This window comes from Eretmochelys imbricata, chromosome 1 (genome assembly GCF_965152235.1).
Source record: "Eretmochelys imbricata isolate rEreImb1 chromosome 1, rEreImb1.hap1, whole genome shotgun sequence".
Lineage (NCBI taxonomy): Eukaryota > Metazoa > Chordata > Testudines > Cheloniidae > Eretmochelys > Eretmochelys imbricata.
The window spans coordinates 161171854-161192675 of record NC_135572.1 but is presented as its reverse complement, the minus strand read 5'-3'; the positions used below and the strand labels follow the sequence as shown (position 1 = coordinate 161192675).

The 20822-nt window shown below is 40.7% G+C and overlaps 1 protein-coding gene across 1 annotated transcript in view; it reads left to right on the top strand.

Moving 5' to 3' along the window:
* Positions 1 to 20822, top strand: part of PCP4 (Purkinje cell protein 4) — a 66781-nt gene that overhangs the window by 7580 nt on the left and 38379 nt on the right. The window contains exon 2 of the mRNA XM_077807241.1: positions 15562 to 15613. Within this exon, the coding sequence (XP_077663367.1) occupies positions 15562 to 15613 (52 nt within the window). The remainder of the gene's footprint in view (positions 1 to 15561; positions 15614 to 20822) is intronic.

Below are 20822 nucleotides of genomic sequence, written 5' to 3'. Positions count from 1 at the left end.
TCACTAATTAGAGATTTATTGCTGGGTTTTATATCTTTCCATTTGCTTGTGAGAGAATAACTACAAACGGGTGCAACTCTAAAGGGAAAAAAAATAAACAGATTCCCTCCATGCCTGAGTCTGATGAGGATTAGTAGGTTACAATGTTGGAAACTGATTAATTGTCATGAAGACACGTTATTTTGTAGTCAAGTTTCTGGAAAACAAGCATTCCATTTAGTAAAAGAATTATGAGGTTTTGAAATTTTATGTTTGTTCTGCATTGGAGTGAAATGGAGCCCTTTGAGAGCGAGCAACTAAGCACACAATAGCTCAGTAGTTAGGACCCTCACCTGGTATATAGGAAACCCAGCTTCAAGCCCCTATTTTGAATCAGGCAGAGCTTGGGCTCTCACCACCTGGGTGAGTCCCCTCCCCCATACTATCTTAGTATCTCTCACTTTCCTGTCAAATCCAGAAATTCTATCCTGGGCCTGAGAAACCTTCTAGATGACAACTTTGGTGACATTGATCTGTTTCCGCAAACAGTGTCAGTTTTGACTAACTGGCATTTTCTGATGGAAAAACATCTTATAAAAAAAATCCCAACCAGATCTATTTACAAGAGCAGTTCTTTTTCTCCCAACAGTTTCTAAATCTTGGGCCTGATCCAGATCTCACAGAAACCTATGGCAAAAATCCCACTGACTTCAATGGGATCAGGGTCAGTCTTTTTATCATAGGGAAAAGTCACCAGTCATTTGCTTACTGATTTGAATAAAATGTATTTGGTTTCTGTACCACCATTTGCCTGGCTTTCTTGTTCCGCTATTATGATGGCCAGGAGAACAAGTGGACTCTAACTATGGTCTATAACTGTAAGCTCTAAAGCAGCGGTTCTCAACTGGGGGTCTGCACCCCCTGGGGGGTTTATGAGCAGCTTTCAGGAGGATCTGTCAAGCAGGGCTGCTGTTAGGCTCTCTGGGGCCCAGGGCAGAAAGCCGAAGCCAGAGCCTCGCCACCGAAGCCCAAGTGCCAAGCTGCAGTGGGGCTGAGGCCCAGGCCCCACCACAGCAAGGCTGAAGCCGGGGGGAGGGCCAGAAAACGTTGTTGTGGCACAGATGGGCCAGGGAATTTTTATAGCATGTTGGGGGAGCCTCAGAAAGAAAAAGGTTAAGAACCCCTGCTCTAAAGAAGAACCTGTAATACCACTTTAACCAGAGTGGGTGACAAAAGATAGAGAACAGACCCAGGTCCGTAACACAGGAAGGGGAAGGGGGGCATTTTCCTTCCAGATGAGAAAACTGGGAGACAGAAGCATCCAACTGTGTATGTATGTGTGAGACTGTCTTTTTCTTTCTACTATCTTTGTTGCTACAGAGCTGTCACATCACTCTGAGCCCCCATAACCCTATTTCCTTATACTGGCTACAATGTCCAGGATGTTCTAATGAAGATGGAAAACCTGCAGCCCCTTATCTGACAGTATTCTACTGATCTTCCTCTCCACTTCTCTTGACGTTGATTGGCAATAAAATTAAAAAAACATGCTACTTAAGTTAAAACTCAAACGACATGTGTCCACACATTTGCTTGACATAGATGTTGAACCTTACCTAAAATTAACAGGCGTACTTGTGGCACCTTAGAGACTAACAAATTTATTAGAGCATAAGCTTTCGTGGGCTACAGCCCACTTCATCGGATGCATAGAATGGAACATATAGTAAGAAGAGAGATATATATATACATATACATACAGAGAAGGTGGAAGTTGCCATACAAACTGTAAGAGGCTAATTAATTAAGATGAGCTATTACCAGCGGGAGAAAAAAACTTTTGTAGTGATAATCAAGATGGCCCATTTAGACAGTTGACAAGAAGGTGTGGGGATACTTAACATGGGGAAATAGATTCAATGTGTAATGACCCAGCCACTCCCAGTCTCTATTCAAACCCAAGTTAATGGTATCTAGTTTGCATATTAATTCAAGCTCAGCAGTTTCTCGTTGGAGTCTGTTTCTGAAGCTTTTCTGTTGCAGAATTGCCACCCTTAAGTCTTTTACTGAGTGGCCAGAGAGGCTGAAGTGTTCTCCTACCGGTTTTTGAATGTTATGATTCCTGATGTCAGATTTGTGTCCATTTATTCTTTTGCGTAGAGACTGTCCGGTTTGGCCAATGTACATGGCAGAGGGGCATTGCTGGCATATGATGGCATATAGAGCATATTAGAGCTCATGCTCAAATAAATTTGTTAGTCTCTAGGGTGCCACAAGTACTCCTGTTCTTTTTGCGGATACAGACTAACATGGCTGCCACTCTGAAATGTACCTAAAATTGAGATCCAGTGTTGCTGACCCCACTTCCAATGCAAAATGACTTTCTGTTCTGATTTCTCTTTATCATAGAGATGGAAAAGACCTATTAGATCATGTAGGCCACCTCCCTGCTGAGGCAGGAAAATGGATGGCAGCATCTATGGAAAAGGCTCAAAGCTATGCAGCCACAGAACAGTTACAACTGCAAATGTTTTGTCTAATGACAGGCTCTTAGATCACAACTCATCTCCACACTTGATGTCTGTATGCTTCATAGATAACACTTGAAAATGGTTATCATATCTCCTCATAGTTCTGGTTCGGTCAAGCTATGTGTATGGGCTAGATCCTCACCTGGTGAAACATGACACAGCCAATTTACACCAGCTGAGGATCTGGGATATTTATTTCTTTTAATATTTTTCTCAAAAGTTAATTCTGCCAATCACAGGAATTAGAGATAGAAAAACAAAATAAGTTAGCTAGTTCCTACCCCTGCTGGTGCAGAATTGCTCCCTACAGTTTAGTTCCAGTGCTTTTTCCAGTCTAGGTTTAAATGTCTCAAGTAATGGGTCTTAGCTACACCTCATGGAAAAAGTGTTCTACAATTTAATAGACCTCTAGACCCCCCCAGGGGCTAAATCCTGCTTCGCGTTTAAGGCCTGGAGTGTTCTGGATGCAGAGTTTAACAAAGAAGCCTTACTGGTTGAAACTCTCCCACACTATAAACTTCATGCATGTGTGCACATGTAAGAGTGACTTTATTTTCTCATTGTTTGTTAGTCAAATAAAATCTTTAGTAAACTTAAACGCTGGGACTGGCTTATTGGATTTCAAGGCCATAACAGGGAGGAGGGAGGTGGAAGGAGAGAGAAGGAAAGTTGGAAAAGTTATACACAATAGAAAAACATGAGGGGAAGAGGGAGGACTGAGACACTGAGATATACAGTCAAGGAGAGAAAAAGAAGAGCAAATACATTGGATACATAGCACAATTTGAAATGCATATGCAGGAGTATGCAGGGGGAGGGATAGCTCAGTGGTTTGAGCATTGGCCTGCTAAACCCAGGGTTGTGAGTTCAATCCTTGAGGGGGCCATTTAGGGATCGGGGCAAAAATGGGGGATTGGTCCTGCTCTGAGCAGGGGGTTGGACTAGATGACTTCCTGAGGTCCCTTCCAACCCTGATATTCTATGATTCTATGAGTACACATGCTGCAGTTAAGCTAGGGCAGCCAAATGCCAGCCAATGTCCCTCCAATTCAATACTTGACTGTTTATTACTATTCTTCCTTTTGTTCATCCAATCAGCTTTGCAATCCAGGTGACAGTACTAATAGGCAAGCAAGTTTGAATTATCCTCTTCAGTAAGATTGTGTGAGGCACTCTACCATCATTTCACTGAGTTTGAGGGTTGAACATTTCTTTTTGTTTCATGTAAAAGTTTAGACATGTTTGAATCTTGGATGTGGGCTTTTCAGCCAGATCCTCAGCTGGTGTAAACTGGTGTAGATGCACGGAAGACAATGGCGCAATGTCAGCTCGCATCAACTGAGGATCTGGGCTTAAAGATTCAAAATTGCAAAAATAATGTATATTGAAAATAATATGCATTCTGGCAGTACTCTTTGGGGGTTTTCCATGTAGGCTTCCCCACCGCCAGCTGTCTACAAAATTTTAGAAATAGATGGAACATAGAAGTGGATCTAAGCAACAAGAAATAGTGAACTTTCATCATACTTGGTTATTGTGCTTTCCTTGTGAAATTCTGAAATTGTGAAATTTTGCACATTCAAAGCAACAATGAACTTATTAAATACATATATTTATTTTTAAGGAGAAACATAATAGGACTGTTTTTTGGCTGCCTTTCACAATCAGCAGTCATTTGCACCTGTGCAGCGTAGGTATACAATGATATCATGACAATTTGGTAGCATTTTAAATCCACTTTGCACAGGTGCACATGACTACACTAGATACAAGCAGCAGAGAATGAGACCCAGTGAGTTTTGGGACCCAGAGGCACACAGAGAATGTAAGGTTTAGTGCCTGGTACTAGTTTCTTGGCTTTTCTTCAGCTTTGTGTCTATGAATGAGAAAGAGCCGAGTGTGTGAAAATGCTTGACACTACTTCCTGGTAGTCACTGTAACCTTACATATCACCCTGTCTGTTTTCTTTCCAATGCAGTAGGGTCACTTCCAATAGCTTGGCTTCAGTTTAGGCTCACAGAGCCAAGCCAGACAACAGGGCTTTGCTCTGATTTGTACATAACTTCAAGCTCTCCAAAGTCTTACCAGCTCAATTTCAATACATATTTGAACAATAAGGGGCAGTTTCTTTGTCCACTTATATCTGATTTGTGCCCCTCCAGTGTCTCAAAGCAAATTTAAAGCCATCCAAGTGGACAGCTGAAGATTCTCCTTGCATAGGGGAATCTTCCAGTGGCATAGAGACAGCAATAACAGCTCTACGTCATCTCTCCATGCAGCTGCCAGCATAAGGATCATGGCCAAGGACAAGGGGTCTGCATGCAGTGCACTCACCCTCAATCCCCAGTTTGTGGAGTAGCCCCTGTGAAGTCACTGCAGCTGGCATAATCTAGACAAGCCCTGAGGCTGCTCTAAATTGCTCCTTGTGACTGAACGGGCGGCCTGAACATCAAGAGTAGCAAAGATGAAATATAGCCACTTTTGCTGCTTCTCCTTGGAGCTGTACTGGATATCGAATAACTTGTCCTGAGGGTTTTGTCCTTCTATGAAAACAGGAAGCTGCATTGTATGACAATCTGAAACTTTCTTCAAATATCATCTGTTCAGACTTTGACTGGTCAGTTGCTAGTTGCTAATGCAATATATACCAAAAGTTATTGAAATGTACAGTAATGCCTTTTTGTTTTATTTCTGTCTCTATTGTAATATGTAGGGAGTCCAGGGAGAAGGAGAAGACAAATTTGTTTTTAGTGCACAATTGAAAAAAACACTTTCACTCTTCAGGCGTGTGAAGGAGATAAGTCTGTCTTAATAACGTTAGGATCAATATGTTCCGATACAGCGCAATTTGTTGGTGCAAACTTCTGCCATTAATAACTCTGCTGTCCCTTGAAGACAGCCTTAAACTAAATTACAGCTGGGTTTGTTTCCTAGCAAATTAAATTCTTCTGGATTTCCTGGGGGTTTGGAAAATGAAATATGAAGCAAACATTTGTTACAAAAACCCACCAGTATTCATTCAGACTAGGCACGAGCAAAAAGTCTGATACTTATACTTGGATTAGGATACTATTCCAATTTGTGGGGCCTAATAGTTGGGTAATATCAGAACCTATAATCTAACTCCAAATATCAGCTTCTGCATGCTATCATCCAACTGCTTCAGGTCCCTGATCCACTCCACGCTGGACATTACAGTCAATACCATCAAAAGCTGAATAGTCTTGTCTCCAGGCATTTAACAGAGGTGTGGTATTTTCCTATTGAAGAGCCTTCCCTCTAAAATGATCTTTCAACTGAAAATATAGTTTCTGCAAAATCAAAAATTTCCACAGAATTTTTTATATTGCCCCTTGGGAAAACCAAAGCAGTTGGTTTGACGTGAATCAAAATGTTTTGGTTTGTTGACTTGACTTGGGCGATGTAGTCTGGCCAGGGAGTCCAGCCCATAGGGAAGAATGGGCCATCAGACATCCAAACGACAACACCCTGAGTCAATGTACCACCCATAGGGAGATGCAGTTTAATGTTTAACTGACTCAAAATGAAATGTTTTGGTTCCATTCAACAAACTGAAATAACATATTTTGATTTCGGAGTATCACAAGGTTTAGTTTCAATCAAAAGTGCCAAAATGGAATGCTTTGCCATTTCTGAATCAAAATTTTTCAGACCCTGTCATTCTCCATAAAGTTTCAATATTTCAACTTTTTGTCCTGCTTCAAACATCAAAATATCAGAATTTCTTACCGGACTGAAATTCCTATTTCCTCCTCAGCTCTGCTTCCTTTTCTTAGAAGCAGGTACACAGTCTTATTCCCATCGCTGTGGAGTAGCAGTGGTGAGTGCCCACTATGCTGTACAGAGTTTTGATCTTTAGAAAATTACAAAAAGGAAGAAAAGCTGGTTGGTTTCACACATTTGGCATTTCTTGGTAGTCAGAAGTAGAGGGACTTAGCGTACTCAGCTTTTTCCTCAGCTCCTTGAGCCAAATTACTCAATTCCCCCTAGAAGAAAACTCTCACTGTAGTCAGTGAGTGTATGCCTGAGTGATGACTGAATAAAAACTGAGTGCTAGATTACACCCCTGAGATCCAGCAATGGAAAGGCCCTCATCAGACAGATATTATCCCTTCTTTGTGTTTGGTTGGGCTTCAGCAGCCCATATGACACTGTCCCTCTGCGTCCTGGGACACTAAAGAGGGCTTTCCCTGGAAGAAGAAAGTGTGAAGGAATGAGTGGAGATGTGTTCAGATATGACAAGGCAGAGGGCATCTAATCTCCCCACCAACTCCACAGATACTATTCAGAATAATGAATACAGCCAGGACATCCCTCTCCTCCAAACAGAGGTCCCTAGGGGCATTTCGGTGCATAATCCTGACTTCTTAGAGAGTTGTTTAAGGGGAACTCCTTGTGGAGTTTCCTCTCTCCAGGGAAGACAGAAAGCTCTGGACCTGAATCCAGACTTTGGAGTCTGGGCCAGTCTATGTACATTTTGCAGGTCAGGAGATATGTATTGATGGTCTTAAATCTAGGATAAGAAATAGTGGTAAGAGGAAGATACCCTTTTGTTTAAGAGGTTTGCCATTTTTTTTTCATTTCTGTCAATCAGATTTATCAATTAAAAAATTTAGAGCATTTCTCTTGGGCCACCTGGACATCTTTTTTCAGCTTTAATTAGGTACAGGCTGTATTATTGTAGATTGGAGTGGAAGTAATTTTTTTTTGGCAAGCAGTGTGGTGAGGCTTGTTCTTTGGCCAACTGAACAATGTTTGCCCTTTGCTAAACAAAATCTAATATGTTGCTTAAAGGAATTTCACATTAGCACACCAAGGGCTTGGTCCTACTTCTCTTACTCTTGCAAGTAATGTTATTAAAGTCAATACAATTGCATGCCTGAGTAAAGGTTGCTACATAAATAAATCTTGCAGGATCAAACCCTCAGCCTCCACCAGAATAATGGAAGATATCTTCTTAAGGACTGCACAGTAATTAACAGGATTTAGGGAAATACAGCACATTCTTGCAGCTGCTTTCAAAATAACTGCAAAGATTCCATTAATTCCTGCCCCCTCAGAAAAATATGTGATTATAATGTCTTTGGAGAAATATCTGCTTAATAATGTTTTAATTCAAAATATGCTAATAAACCAAATATTAGACAGGATACAGTTTGTGATAATTATGTCAAGTACATTTGCTGTTGGTGTAAATATTCTTTGTTGAGAAAATTACACTGAATTTGAATACAAAATTAGCAATTTCTAGCTGTGCTGGTTTGTAAATTCCAGGATTGCAATGGTAAAAGAGGATGAGAAAGAAAGCTTTTTCCCTCTGTACTTTTACAAGACTTAAAACATGACTATTATATTTCTCTTACCCTGAATAAAGCTGTTCTATACTTTATACAATTTGTGGAATTCTGTTGCAAATCTTTGCCATTGTAAACTATTAAGAGACATAAGAACAACCATAGTGGGTCAGACCAAAGGTCCATCTAGCCTAGTATCTTGTCTTCTGACAGTGGCCAGTGCCAGGTGCCCCAGAGGGAATGAACAGAACAGGTAATCATCAAGTGATCCATCTCCGTCGCCCATTCCCAGCTTCTGGCAAACAGAGGCTAGGGACACCATCCCTGCCCATCCAGGCATTGATGGACCTATCCCCCATGCATTTATCTAGTTCTTTTTTGAATCCTGTTATACTCTTGGTCTTCACAGCATCCTCTGTCAAAGAGTTCCACAGGTTGACTGCTCATCCCATCTGAGATGTCCAAAAATAGCTATTTCTCATTACACCATTGTAAAAATAAATTAAGAAGGACATATTTTCAGTGGTAATATGACCTAAACTGCCAATTTTTAAAAGCTATATCTGCCAGTTAATCAGTTAAGTATAGGGTCTATATTAACTTCATGGGCGTTTTGCTTGTTTGTAGACTAAAGTATTCAGCCTATGGATGTTGGGTGGGCTATTTTTCCAATGAGGTTTAAGTGGCCTGATTCCCCACTCCCATGCACCCTTTATAGACATGTACACTAGCGCAAAAAAGGTGTAAGAAGCTACCCTCTGATTTGGTAATGTTTTAGACCTACTTTGCACTCATTTTACACAGGTGTAAGTGGCTGCATAAGGTGCAGAATCAGGAGAAGAAGCAGGTCCACTGTATCTAAAAGGCAGGTCTGCTCTATGTCTCCCTGTCAGTTCTGTTGGTTATTGAAAAATATTGCATCTGTCATTGAAATCTCATCACGTGTGTATATGGTTGGTGGTTATAGAAGTGCATACAAATCATTACCACTGGCAATGCAATTTTTCAGCCATTGCGGTTTGGGTCAGGTCAGTTCATTGTAGCCCACCTGCAGCACTCTCACTCATAAAGCTAATAGGAGATTCCCAATCAAAATGACTGTCCTAGCTTAGTACAATCAAGGGATGGTTAAATAGCATACTACATGACCATGTAGATACTGAGAGGAACTGCCAAAATGTCCAAAGCTCATTTTTATTTTGACAGATAGATGCTGTTACTGAGGGCCAGATTCTGGTGTGCTATTTTACACTGTTCTAATAGCACAAAACGGGCAGCAAATCGGCTCCACTGATTACTTGTGAATTCCCAGTGTGTCAGGAGATGGTGACAAGCTGGCATACATAGCTGACATGGGGCCATTGCCAGGACAAAGGAGATCGTGGAGCAGTGATCAGCCAGGTATAAGCTAGAACAGCCTTTGTGCCTCTCCATCCTGTGTCAGAGACTGGAGTCATTTCTGGTTAGTCCCAGAATCTAGGAGCTACAAAGGTGGCATACAGTGGCATATGTCCCCTCCCCCTGGGTTGTGCTGAATACAGCTCAGACACATCTGTCTACCCAAGTAGCTGCATATTCAAGTATTTCTCTTGCTGTAAGGTGCTCAGGCACCATTGCCTATGACTTTTTTTACATCCATATGTAAGACATCAATAATTGGATAGCTTGACTCACCTTGCATTTATATCCAGTGTTGGCTGGGGGGAGGGAGGTCTGCATTTGATAAAATTATCCCCAAAAGACGGATGGGGACAGACAATTTTGTTTCATTAATATTCAGCACCACTTCCCTAGCATGGAAACAAGCAGAGAAACATGAAGAGGAGGTGAAAGTAGAGCAACGAGAAGAAGAAAGGTTTCTTAACTATGTTAGAGATTCTCTAAAGGATCCCTGACCTCCAGCTAATCCTAAAATAGTAACATAATACATGTTCTGCAGATGAGCTGATTTGCCAGACATACAGATGAGCTGATTTGGCTTGGAGGGATTTAATTTTGTATATGCCAGCTGGCCACATGGCAGCCAGGTTTTGGGGAGGCAACACCCATGTTTTTTTCAGCAAGGGGTTTTCAGAGGAGAAAGGAGAGAAAGCACATAGGTGTGTGTTATCAGCTAGCAGCCAGTAATGGCTCTCTGTCTCCCAGTTCTCCCTCATCCTCTCTAGTACATGGTCCAGAAGCAGGTGTATTAAAATAAATTCTAGCATCATCTTTTAAAAGTCAGGTGTTCCTTACTATCTTCATTAAGCAGAAGGTCCTTCTGTCTGTAGCTGGGGCACCAGCATCAGTGTTCCCCTTCTTAAAAGATTTTTTTTGTGGGGGAAGATAGTGTACATCATTATGACCTTCTAATAATCCTTGGAAAAGACAAAGATCTGGTAAGTAGAAGAAAAAATTAACAAACTTTCTACCTACATATGGAAGTACTGACTGCTACAATTACAGGTAAACTTCTGAACGTAGGCTAGCATGGCCAAACATAGAAAACAAGAACCCTGCATTCAGGAAAAATTTAATCTTCCAACTTTCATACACAAATGTATTTGACACCCTAAATTCTCCAGGATGTATCTGCTGGCTCCAACTCATAATTTCTTGGCTCTATCTCTCCTTAGTTGTATATTAGGTATTTCTGTTTTTCCTGTCTGCTGGCTGTTTGAGTCCAATGGCTACTATTCCAACAATATACTTGTGTTCTCTGGACTTATAAGCCATGGGTGAAATGCTGACTCCACTAAAATCAATGGCTAAACTCCCATTGAGTTCATTAGAGTCATTTTAAAATGGCACTTGAAAGGATTTTGATCTACCAATAAGATGCAATATTTTCTCCAGAAAAATTTCAGAAAAATTTAGAGTATTTGAAAACTTTCCAGAGTCAGGGAGTGCAGGAATGTGTGTGTGTAGATTATATATGTAACAGAGAAGGAGGTCATGCTGAAGATCTGGATCCTGATTTTTGGGTCAGGGTAGTCAGATCTGGGTTTTTATTTCAGACTTCTCTCTTATACTTTACCATAAATACATTGTACAAATTAAAGACAATGTGATAGAATATGGGGCATTTTGATTACAAGATTTTAAAAAAGCACTATATTAAATTTATACTGTAGCATATAGTAGCAATAGTCATGTGCTAAATTGCATTTATCATGTACTTTGATCTTACCTGCCCAATTCCTAATCCACCTTCACCAAGGCTTATTCTAACATTCCAAACTTCTGAGCAGCTTCAAAAAGACACCAATGTTTACAAATCAGCTTGCAAGAGAAATACTTCATTTGCCACTTAAATGTAAAAATTTCCCTCCAAAATTACATTTTTCTGAGGAGCTGAACAAGAAATACTTAGTCCTGGACAGACAAGGGGAAAGTTTAAGGTCTGGTATCTCATGACCGTTCAGGAGTAGAAATGGGAAATCCCAAGCTTTCCTTGCTTGGAAGCCATGGAAGGTCCACAGATATTAGACTTTAAAGGAGTAACATTTTTATGCATGGAAAAGCTATTTTTATACAATTTTTAGAAGTTTTAAAAATGTATGAGTTATATATTGTCTCTTCCTCTCGGGTCTGTGCAGTTGGACACTAGGTAACCAAGGCAACTGACTTTACAGACAGAGAGATGAAAAATAGTAAATAGACAGAAGACATTTGTGCAATAGTTTTTCTGTAAAATATGAGGTTGATACGGAATACATAATGGTGTGGTATAAAGGCTTTATGGGTACCAATTTGGCACGACCTATATAACTCTCTCATGGTTTTGACCACTATGAATAATGACATTCCAAACTCATGAGGCTATTGCCATTATGCCACATCACATCAGCATGCATTCTCTCGCTCTCAGTTCTGCTAACAGGGGTTAAGATAGCACTGAAGACATGGCAACTCGGCTTTTAAATGAGTGTGCAGCTCAGTTTCAACCATAGGCTCCTATAGCTGCTAATCTGAGCAGTTAAGAGCTGAGCTGCTGTGTATTCACAAATATTTTAACCTGTGTTAGCTAACAAGGGTTAGCTAACATGAGTTAGCTTTTTTTTTTTTTTTTTTGCACTGAAGGCATAGCCTATATTATTTGTGTATAACTTCTTTGCTGCTAGTGAAGCTTGTAATCTAGCAGTGAAATAGGGTTTAGACGAGACCTATGTGGTGCATAAACTTTGCTCTGCCTCTGTGCACATGGACAAATTTCACTGCACCTACTTACAACATTCTTATAACATATTTCCTCTTTACTAAGTGCCAATGAAAAATGACTGTTTTTTGTCCTCAGTGCAATCAAATCTACTCCCATTGCTTCTGATTTTAATTTTGAAAACAAGAACAGTTTATTTTCTCTTCCTACCCTTTAAAAATCACAGCAGTTTACACACATCCAAAAATTGTTTTAAAAAATTGTGAAATTCCAACTATTTTATGTTTAATGTTCACAAATTTTGACCAGTTCTATAGTTGGTCAAAACACACAAGCATTTTCAATCCAATTTTTTTTCAGAGTTTCTCATCAAAAATAGAATTTTGGACAAATAAAATCACCAAAGTCTCAAAATTTGGAAGATGTTGACAGGGATGAATGGCCAATTATACACTATAAATGCCTGTATCACGCTTCCACTTGACCTGTTCTTTACCCACTGAACACTTCCTGTCCTTCACTTCTGCCTTTCTTCCCTTCCCTTTTTCCCCCCACTGGCAGCTCTTTCTTTGAAGTTGCATGCCCTCTTCCTTTGTCTAATTGCATAACAGTATGCCTGTCTACGAATCCAATAATCAGTTAAACAAACAAAAAAACCCAACAAGCTCACATATGGGGTCCCATTTTCAAACCTGTGTGCCTCAGATAGGTCCCAGTTCTGCAGTTAAGTACCCAAATACATATTTTAGGTGCCTAGATACCAACTGGAGTACCCAAATGGAGATACTGTAAGCAAGGCTTAAAAACTGGATTTCTCTTGTAATGCACTGTAAAATCATAGAAATGTAGGGCTGGACAGAACCTTAAGAGGTTATCTAGTCCAGCCCTCTGCACTGGTGCAGGACCAGTAAACCTACACCATCACTGACATGTTTTTGTCCATCCTGTTCTTAAAATCCTCCACAGTGGGGGATTCCACAACCTTCCTTGGAAGCCTTTTCCACAGCTTAACTACCCTTATAATTAGAAAGTTTTCCTAATAGCTAACCTACATTTCCTTTGCTGCAGAATAAGCCCATTACTTCTTGTCCTACATCCAGCGGCCTTGGAGAATAATTGATCCCCGTCTTCTTTATAACAGCCCTTAAAAAGTTTGAAAACTGTTAGCAGGTCCCAGTCAGTTTCTTTTAACCTTTCCTCATAGGTGAGGTTTTTTTCTAAACCTATTATCATTTTTATTGCTCTTCTCTGGACTCTCTCCAATATGTTCACATCTTTCTTAAAGTGTGGTACCCCAAACCGGACAGAAAGTAATACCTTTAATTTGTTAAATATATATTAAACTCAAATAAGGGGAAATACTTTTACAAAATATTAAAAAAATGGTTTTCAGGCTGAGACTTCAATCAGCCAAATTTCAGCTCAAAGGAAATTTCTATGCCCCAGTGATTAAAAAAAGCCTTTCCCCCCACGTGTTTATTAACACCTGACCACAATCCCTAACCATAGCAATGCCAAGTGGTACAGTATAATAGCAAAGGTTAGTAAAATACAAGATAGGAAAAGAATTTAAGATCAGAGGCAAAATTAAAGCCTTGAAGCTTTTTAGAGCTGAAGAATAAATTGAAAAGGTTCATGTTATAGTTCTAATTTAAGTCTCAAAAAAACCCCACTCCTGCCTGAAAATTCACTTCTGACCCTATTTTCTACATATAGGGGATTAAATTAGCACTGTTTTAAATGCCACATTAACTAGATATTTTGTGTACTGCACTGAGAATTCTGTAAAAAATATCAGTGGCAGAAAAGTAAACCTGTTCCTATCTTATAATATTTGGCATATTCTGTAACCCTTTTCCCTCCTCTTCAGACAAATGAGTAGTGACATTGATTTTGGAGACACATTTAATAATGTGCCTTTGATATTCTGCAGAACCACTGAGTTAAAAATTAATATGGCCCCAAGCATTCATAAACTATGTTTCCTCCTACGCATGCTAGCAACAAAACTGTTTATCCTATTTTACTGTATAATCATTATGGTTTTGCACTTATATTCATTTTATCGTGAATATCTTATGTAATGCCTCTATCCTCTGATGATAACTGGTGTTTGCCTTAGAAAATCCTGGGGAAATTCCAGAAGTCATAAATAGTAAAACTGGCCAAAAGTGACATGTTGAATAGAAGCCTTTGCTTTTGTCTCTTAAAATATGGTCTACGGTTCAGGGCTTGTGTAGATATGAAAAGACAGTGTTGTGATCTCCAACATAATTTGTGATTCATTTATTTTGTTGATTTTATTGATTCTGCTGTGTACAGGGAGAATTTGTGCTATTACTCTCCCAGGGCTATGTTCTACTAATTTGTGACAATATCTACAATAACTACTTCCAGCTGTGTATTCTTCCATACTTTGATCATGTTATTAAAAAGCTATCCCTTGTGTTGCACACCATGCTGGCATCATTAAAGAGTGTAGAAGAACACAAAGACTCCGAGAGTTAATAATAATACCAGCATGGTGCACATTTTTTTTAAAAGATAGGACCACTTTGACTGGACTAAATTAAGGCCGAATACTTTGCAGGGGGGTTGATGGCAGTGCCTACTGCTTGTTTACAAGAGTTTCAATGCCCCTGTTAAGGTAAGATTGATTTTTCCCTTTCCTCCTGAATCCACTGCCATTAGCTGGAAGACAATATACTTCCTTCAGCTCAAAGTATGCATATGGCATAGAAGGCAAAGCTATCAAATGCATTTTGAAATGACTTTCACACATGGTCACTAGACTCTCATAGTCTCTGCTACTTTTGACTGAATTTAAACCAGAGGGAAATGTTCCATCTCCATAGGGGATTAAACCAGGAGGGATAGGGGAGTCGTCCCTCCAAACATAGGTCCTTATTCTCCACTCCCTTGGACCTTGTGTGGTGATTTGCCTTTCTGCACAGCTGGTGTAAAACACACCCATCTGATTTTCATAGAATCATAGAATATCAGGGTTGGAAAGGACCTCAGGAGGTCATCTAGTTCAACCCCCTGCTCAAAGCAGGACCAATCCTCAACTAAATCATCCCAGCCAGGGCTTTGTCAAGCCTGACCTTAAAAACTTCTAAGGAAGGAGATTCCACCACCTCCCTAGGTAACGCATTCCAGTGTTTCACCATCCTCCTAGTGAAAAAGTTTTTCCTAATATCCAACCTAAACCTCCCCCACTGCAACTTGAGACTATTACTCCTTGTTCTGTCGTCTGCTACCACTGAGAACAGTCTAGATCCATCCTCTTTGGAATCCCCTTTCAGGTAGTTGAAAGCAGCTATCAAATCCCCCCTCATTCTTCTCTTCCGCAGACTAAACAATCCCAGTTCCCTCAGCCTCTCCTCATAAGTCATGTGTTCCAGACCCCTAATCATTTTTGTTCCCCTCCACTGGATGTTTTCCAATTTTTTTTGTAGCATTTCAAATCCACTTTGCACTGGGGTGAATGACTTCACAAATGTAAGGCACTCAAGAGGAACCAGGCTTTAATAGCAATTCAAATGGAAGACTGCAAACCCAGGGAATTCATATAATATCTTTTTTATTTTTCTCTCAGAGACAAGGTACTGGAGCAACAAATGGAAAAGACAAGACATCTGGTGAGAATGGTAAGCCTAGATTTTATTTCATTTTGGAGAATATCAAGCCAAGTTGTTTTCTTGTATCAAAATGTTTCATTTACAATATTGACATACATCAGCCTTTCCCTTTGCATCACTTTGAAAACTTGTCATTGCTGTCTTCATATTTATGTTTTTAGCATTTCAGTGTGAGCACCAGAGCCCTGATTTTGAACTTACAGTAGTGTCAAACAGGAGTAACTCTACTGATGTCAATGGGTTATATGGGTATAAACTGGTACAAGTGAAAACAGAATCAAGTACCAAAATATTTGGCATCATGGACAAGGAAATTAGTGGTAATTCAATATTATGGACTGGGTCATCAGTGTCTGCTATATGTCTGAGCAAGATGGGTAAAGACAAGCCAGCTGTGCCAGGGCTGCTCATATCAACAATAGTCTTTATGTGACTTTATTTTGGGGAGCATGTAATTGCGGGTTCTCATGCCCCTCTGGGGAGCTGGACACTGAAGAGGAGGCAAGAAGGGATGGGTTCTTGCCATTTGAATGCTGTACAAGAGTTGACTCACTGCTGGCTTGCCCCCTTGTAGCAGGGCATTGCATAGTAAGCTTTCCTCATCTGTCACTCCCTGCCGACAGCCAGTCCAGCCCTGTGGTGGTCTTCCTTTTCTTGTGACTCAGGTCTCCAGGCAAGTCACTTATAGTCCCACCTTTCCCAGGATAACAGAGTCCAAGAAACAAAAATCCAGTGTTTTTACATCAGGTCTTTAGGTCCTCTCTGGTCTCCATATTTCTTATACCCTGTTGTCTCAGGGCTTTCAAAAGTCCTTATCCCCTTGTATCAAGGGTCTCCATGCCACTTTCCTGTGTGACTGGCAGGTGAGCCTAGGCCCTCTTTCCTCTGGGTTCCAACCCAGAGACTCAGTAGTGAGCAGGCAAGGTCTATTCAGACACACCCCCTGATATCTGTATGGGCTTCTTCCAGAGGCAGATTTAAGGGACAGAGCCTGGTCAGCAAATATGCAGCATGTGGCCCAATGGTTACGTGACATCATGTCACATGACCTGAAGATGAGCTGTGTGTAGTTTTGAAAGCTTGTCTCTCTCACCAACAGAAGTTGGTTCAATAAAAGCTATTATCTCACCCACCTTGCCACATCACTTTAGGCTTTTTTAAACATAAACAGTTTAAAAAAACCCCATAAAACAAATCACAGGCCTGAACAAAAGTGGTATCTCACCCAACTTGTGCTGGCTTACGTATTTCCAGTTACTGGAACCTTGCACCCTGGCAATGCTTTTCCTTGGCAAATTGTACTATAATGCTGTCCAGCTCCAACCTTGTGTCTCGTCTTTCTCAATTGCAAGGAGAACAAGGTCAATAAGCCATGTCTGTGATAGTGTTGAACGCATGTAGTTTTTGACATGTCTTATTGTGCTCATTGCATGTTCAATACTGACCACTCCAGCTGGTGTAATGAGAGAGTCAATGCAACATTTCCATTACTGGTAAAACATCATCAAGAGAATTTGACACTATGATATTCAAGTAGCTCTGGACTCCAAGTGACAAACTGAACTCCCATCTCCTTTGTAAAATAATTCATAATCTCATGAACCAAGTCTAAAGAAAAATTAGTTTTCCCATGAGTTTAAGGACTTCCTCCTTTAACTCCTCTAAAGTTATATTTTGAAGTTGTCGGGGACGGAGGAAACCAAATGGAGTAGCTGTCAAATTCACCAACATCAAGATTTTAGTTCCCTGATCATATTATTTAAGACCTCACACTATTTCCTTTGCTTCTAACAGAATTGTGCACAAATTCATCGTCTATGAGATATACATGTCTCTTCCTGTGGCTTGAATATTTTGCATTTTCAAAACACATTGTTTCCCACCTGTTCTGAGATTCTTTTATAATTTCCTTCAGATTTGCATTTTCTGAGCTCATTCACTGTGCTTTCAAATGTCCAGAGGACATGGAACTTGTCAATTTTCTTTGACTGAAGGATTCCAGAGGCTACAGCCTTGATAACTAAGATCCTATGCCACCAAAACTGATTGAGATAGAACAGCCAATCCATGAAGGACAAGTTGCATTTGCTCCATAATGTTCTCATTACTCCTGTGTTCAGTGACAATTTCATCTTCTAGGCATTCAGTTGTACTCTGAAAATTTACTATCATTACCTCAGTGGCTTTCATTTGAGCTGCCCATTCAGTCTTGCAGAGTGCCTTTTAGATGTAAAGGTCTCTGTGACGGGGTTCCCTCAACCCTCGTGGTGCCTCCTCCTGGCTGTCCTGGGGATTAGCTCTGCCAAGTGCTGTGCTCTCCTCAGCAATCTCTATATCCATCTTCTTCTCTCTGTCTGCACTCTCAGAGCAGCAGCTTCCGGTTTGTGGCTTGGCTCTCCGGCTAGGTCACTAATTTCCTCCCCTTCTGGGGAAATTGCAGTCCTTCCAGACCTGCTGTCCAGCTGACATGCTGTCCAGTTCAACGCCCTGTGCCACTACCGAGTGGCTGGTAGGAGAACCCAGACTCACCCTCTCCACTGGGTTCCAGCCCCGGGACCCTATAATATGAAGCCAAGGCCGGTACTGTCTTAGCCCTTGCTGCTGTTTCCCTGGTTTCTTCCTACACAACTGGCTCCCCACCCTTTTTGGGTTTGCCAGTGTGACATTACCTAGGGTACAATCTGGACTGCGGAATAGCTATGTCTTCTCAGTTCTCCAACCTTGGATGCATTTTACACTGCTTTACTGGTGAACAGCCACTCTTGGCCAGTTAATACACATCCTCTAGCATGCAAAATCACTCCCAGATATGTTACATGAATGTTTTGCCAGCATTACCGACAGGGTGAGACCAGCAAAATCCCAGTCCCAGTCTTGTCCCCAAGAAATGTGTGTCTTGTACTGCCCAGCACACAACTGAACAATGCAAGCTCACATAAAGCCTGTCATTTCATCAATGCACCAGCCTTGTTACCCCAAATGGAGTTTCCCCCACACTGGTTAAGATAAAACAATAAGTTTATTAACTACAGAAAGATTTTAAGTGATTACAAGTAATGATGCATAAAAGTCAGGACTGGTTACAAAAGAAATAAAAGAGTAAAATGCAAGCTAATACCTAACTTGACAAGCTAAGTGAACTTGAAAGCAAAAAGGCCTTGTTTCACCATATGTTTTACAGCAGTCTGTACTGGCTGAAAAGCCTTAGAGCCAGTTCAATGATGCTTTCTTTGTCTTTCAAGCATTGTGGCTGCCATGAGTAGAGATGAGGGGAGAGCAAGGTGAATTGGAGGCTACTGTCTCTCATTCTTATACCACTCTCCCTTCTTTGAGGATTACCTCCAGTTTGCGGTGCAGGCGTCAAACAGGCTCTTGTGGACATGATGTCTGAACCATCCTTGTGATGGTATGTAGATTTCTTATTCACACCTTCCCCCGTCAGAGAATGGCCGCATAAGCAAATGACAGTCTTTTAACATCTGGCTTGGTGTCAGTCTGTGCTTTGTTTCTATGAAACTGGTTTGGGCCTACTTTTCTTAAACTTGGAGCATGTCACAGCAATGATACATAATGGAATCTTATAACTTCACATACAGTGTTGATACACATTTTAGCAGGACAATAATGTTGAGCATGTTATGACTTTTCAAATGATACCTCACAAGGTATACTTAGTACAAAATGTATCATGGTCTTGTAAAAGTGGTGAACGTAATGATCTAGACTGTCACACAGCCCACTCTCCCTCCACTCAGGGAATGACTGCAGACTCCTTCCCTGCAGCTCCCCCCCCTTTGCTACTTGCAGCTCCTGGGCTTTATACAGGCCCTCCTGTTCCTGCCCAGTTGACTCTGCTTCTAATTAGTGGCCTTCTTGTAGCCTACATCTCTCCCCTACTTGCTGTTTAATTAGGCCTACCTAGCCTGATTTACCCTCTTAGGGCCAGTGTGGGGAATACACCCCATCACAGTCTCCTTCATTCTTCAGAAGCCTGTTCAATTTCATCTGCTGCATCAATGCTGTCAAGTTCTTCAAGGGTCTAAAATGAATCATCAAGTTCCTCTTCTCTTTGAAAAACTGCTCTCTTGAGCAAGAATTTGAAGATAAAAATTATTTTTAGATTTAAGCATTAGTTTTTCCCACTGACAGGAAGATTTTGCAAAATATTTATATATTTCCTGCAAAGTTGAAAAGACAACCTTCCAGTCCAAACTAGCCTTATCTTCATCAGCACGCACCAAAACTAGGTTAAAGTGATGTGGTGGGCAATGGATGTATGTTGCAGGGCTGGCTCTAGGCACCAGCAAACCAAGCACAGGCTGGGGGCGGCACATTTCAAGGCGCAGCATTCCGGCCACCCTTTTTTTTTTTCTTCTTCCTTGGGCAGTTGCACTCTCGGAGCTTGGGGCAGCAAAAAACCTAGAGCTGGGCCTGGTATGTTGCATACACTTTGTCTCCCTTTCCTGAAAGAAACTCTCTCATTTTTGTTTGGAATCCTCCACAAGCTCCAGTTCATTGTACTGGCCCCATCGTAACCCTGTCCAGCCAGGTATTTGGAGTCTAATCCATACTTCCAGAATAAAACATTACTTAACTAGTCAAACAAGGATGCAGTGCCTGTCTCGCTTACTGCCCCAAAGCTTAGAAAATGCTCTTTTATATCTACTTTTTTCCTTCGATATAAACAATACTAACAAAGTGAAGCTAAATGGCCATTCGATCAACGTAGCTAATATCCAGGGTTGCATCTACAATGACAGTGAAAAACAGCTGATTTGCAGTTATTAAGTATGTGCCTCCTGGCTTTTGATGTTAAAAGAGTTAAGTTCATCAGTAATTGTTGTGTTCAAGTATTTGATTCTCTTGGCGTCACTAATATGTTGGGAAAAAAGTTGTATTACATCTGGGGAGTAAATACCACAATTATTACGCTCCAGCACTTCACTGTGGCTGTGGAAGGGGAGACCCAAAATAGCTAAAGCTTTGATTGTGTCAAGCAATATTTTTAGTACATACCATTTCCTGATATTTTCATATGCTTCTTTATCAAAACATGCATTGATACTATGACCCTTCATGAGCTGTAGAGCTATCACAGGTGACTGAGTATGTTGCCTGGTCCTCCATGAACAGACATTAACTTTAGTGTATTCTTCCAATAGTTAAAACCTGTTATCTAAGTTGATTTTTGAGTTTCTGGATCCTCGAACACTCGACA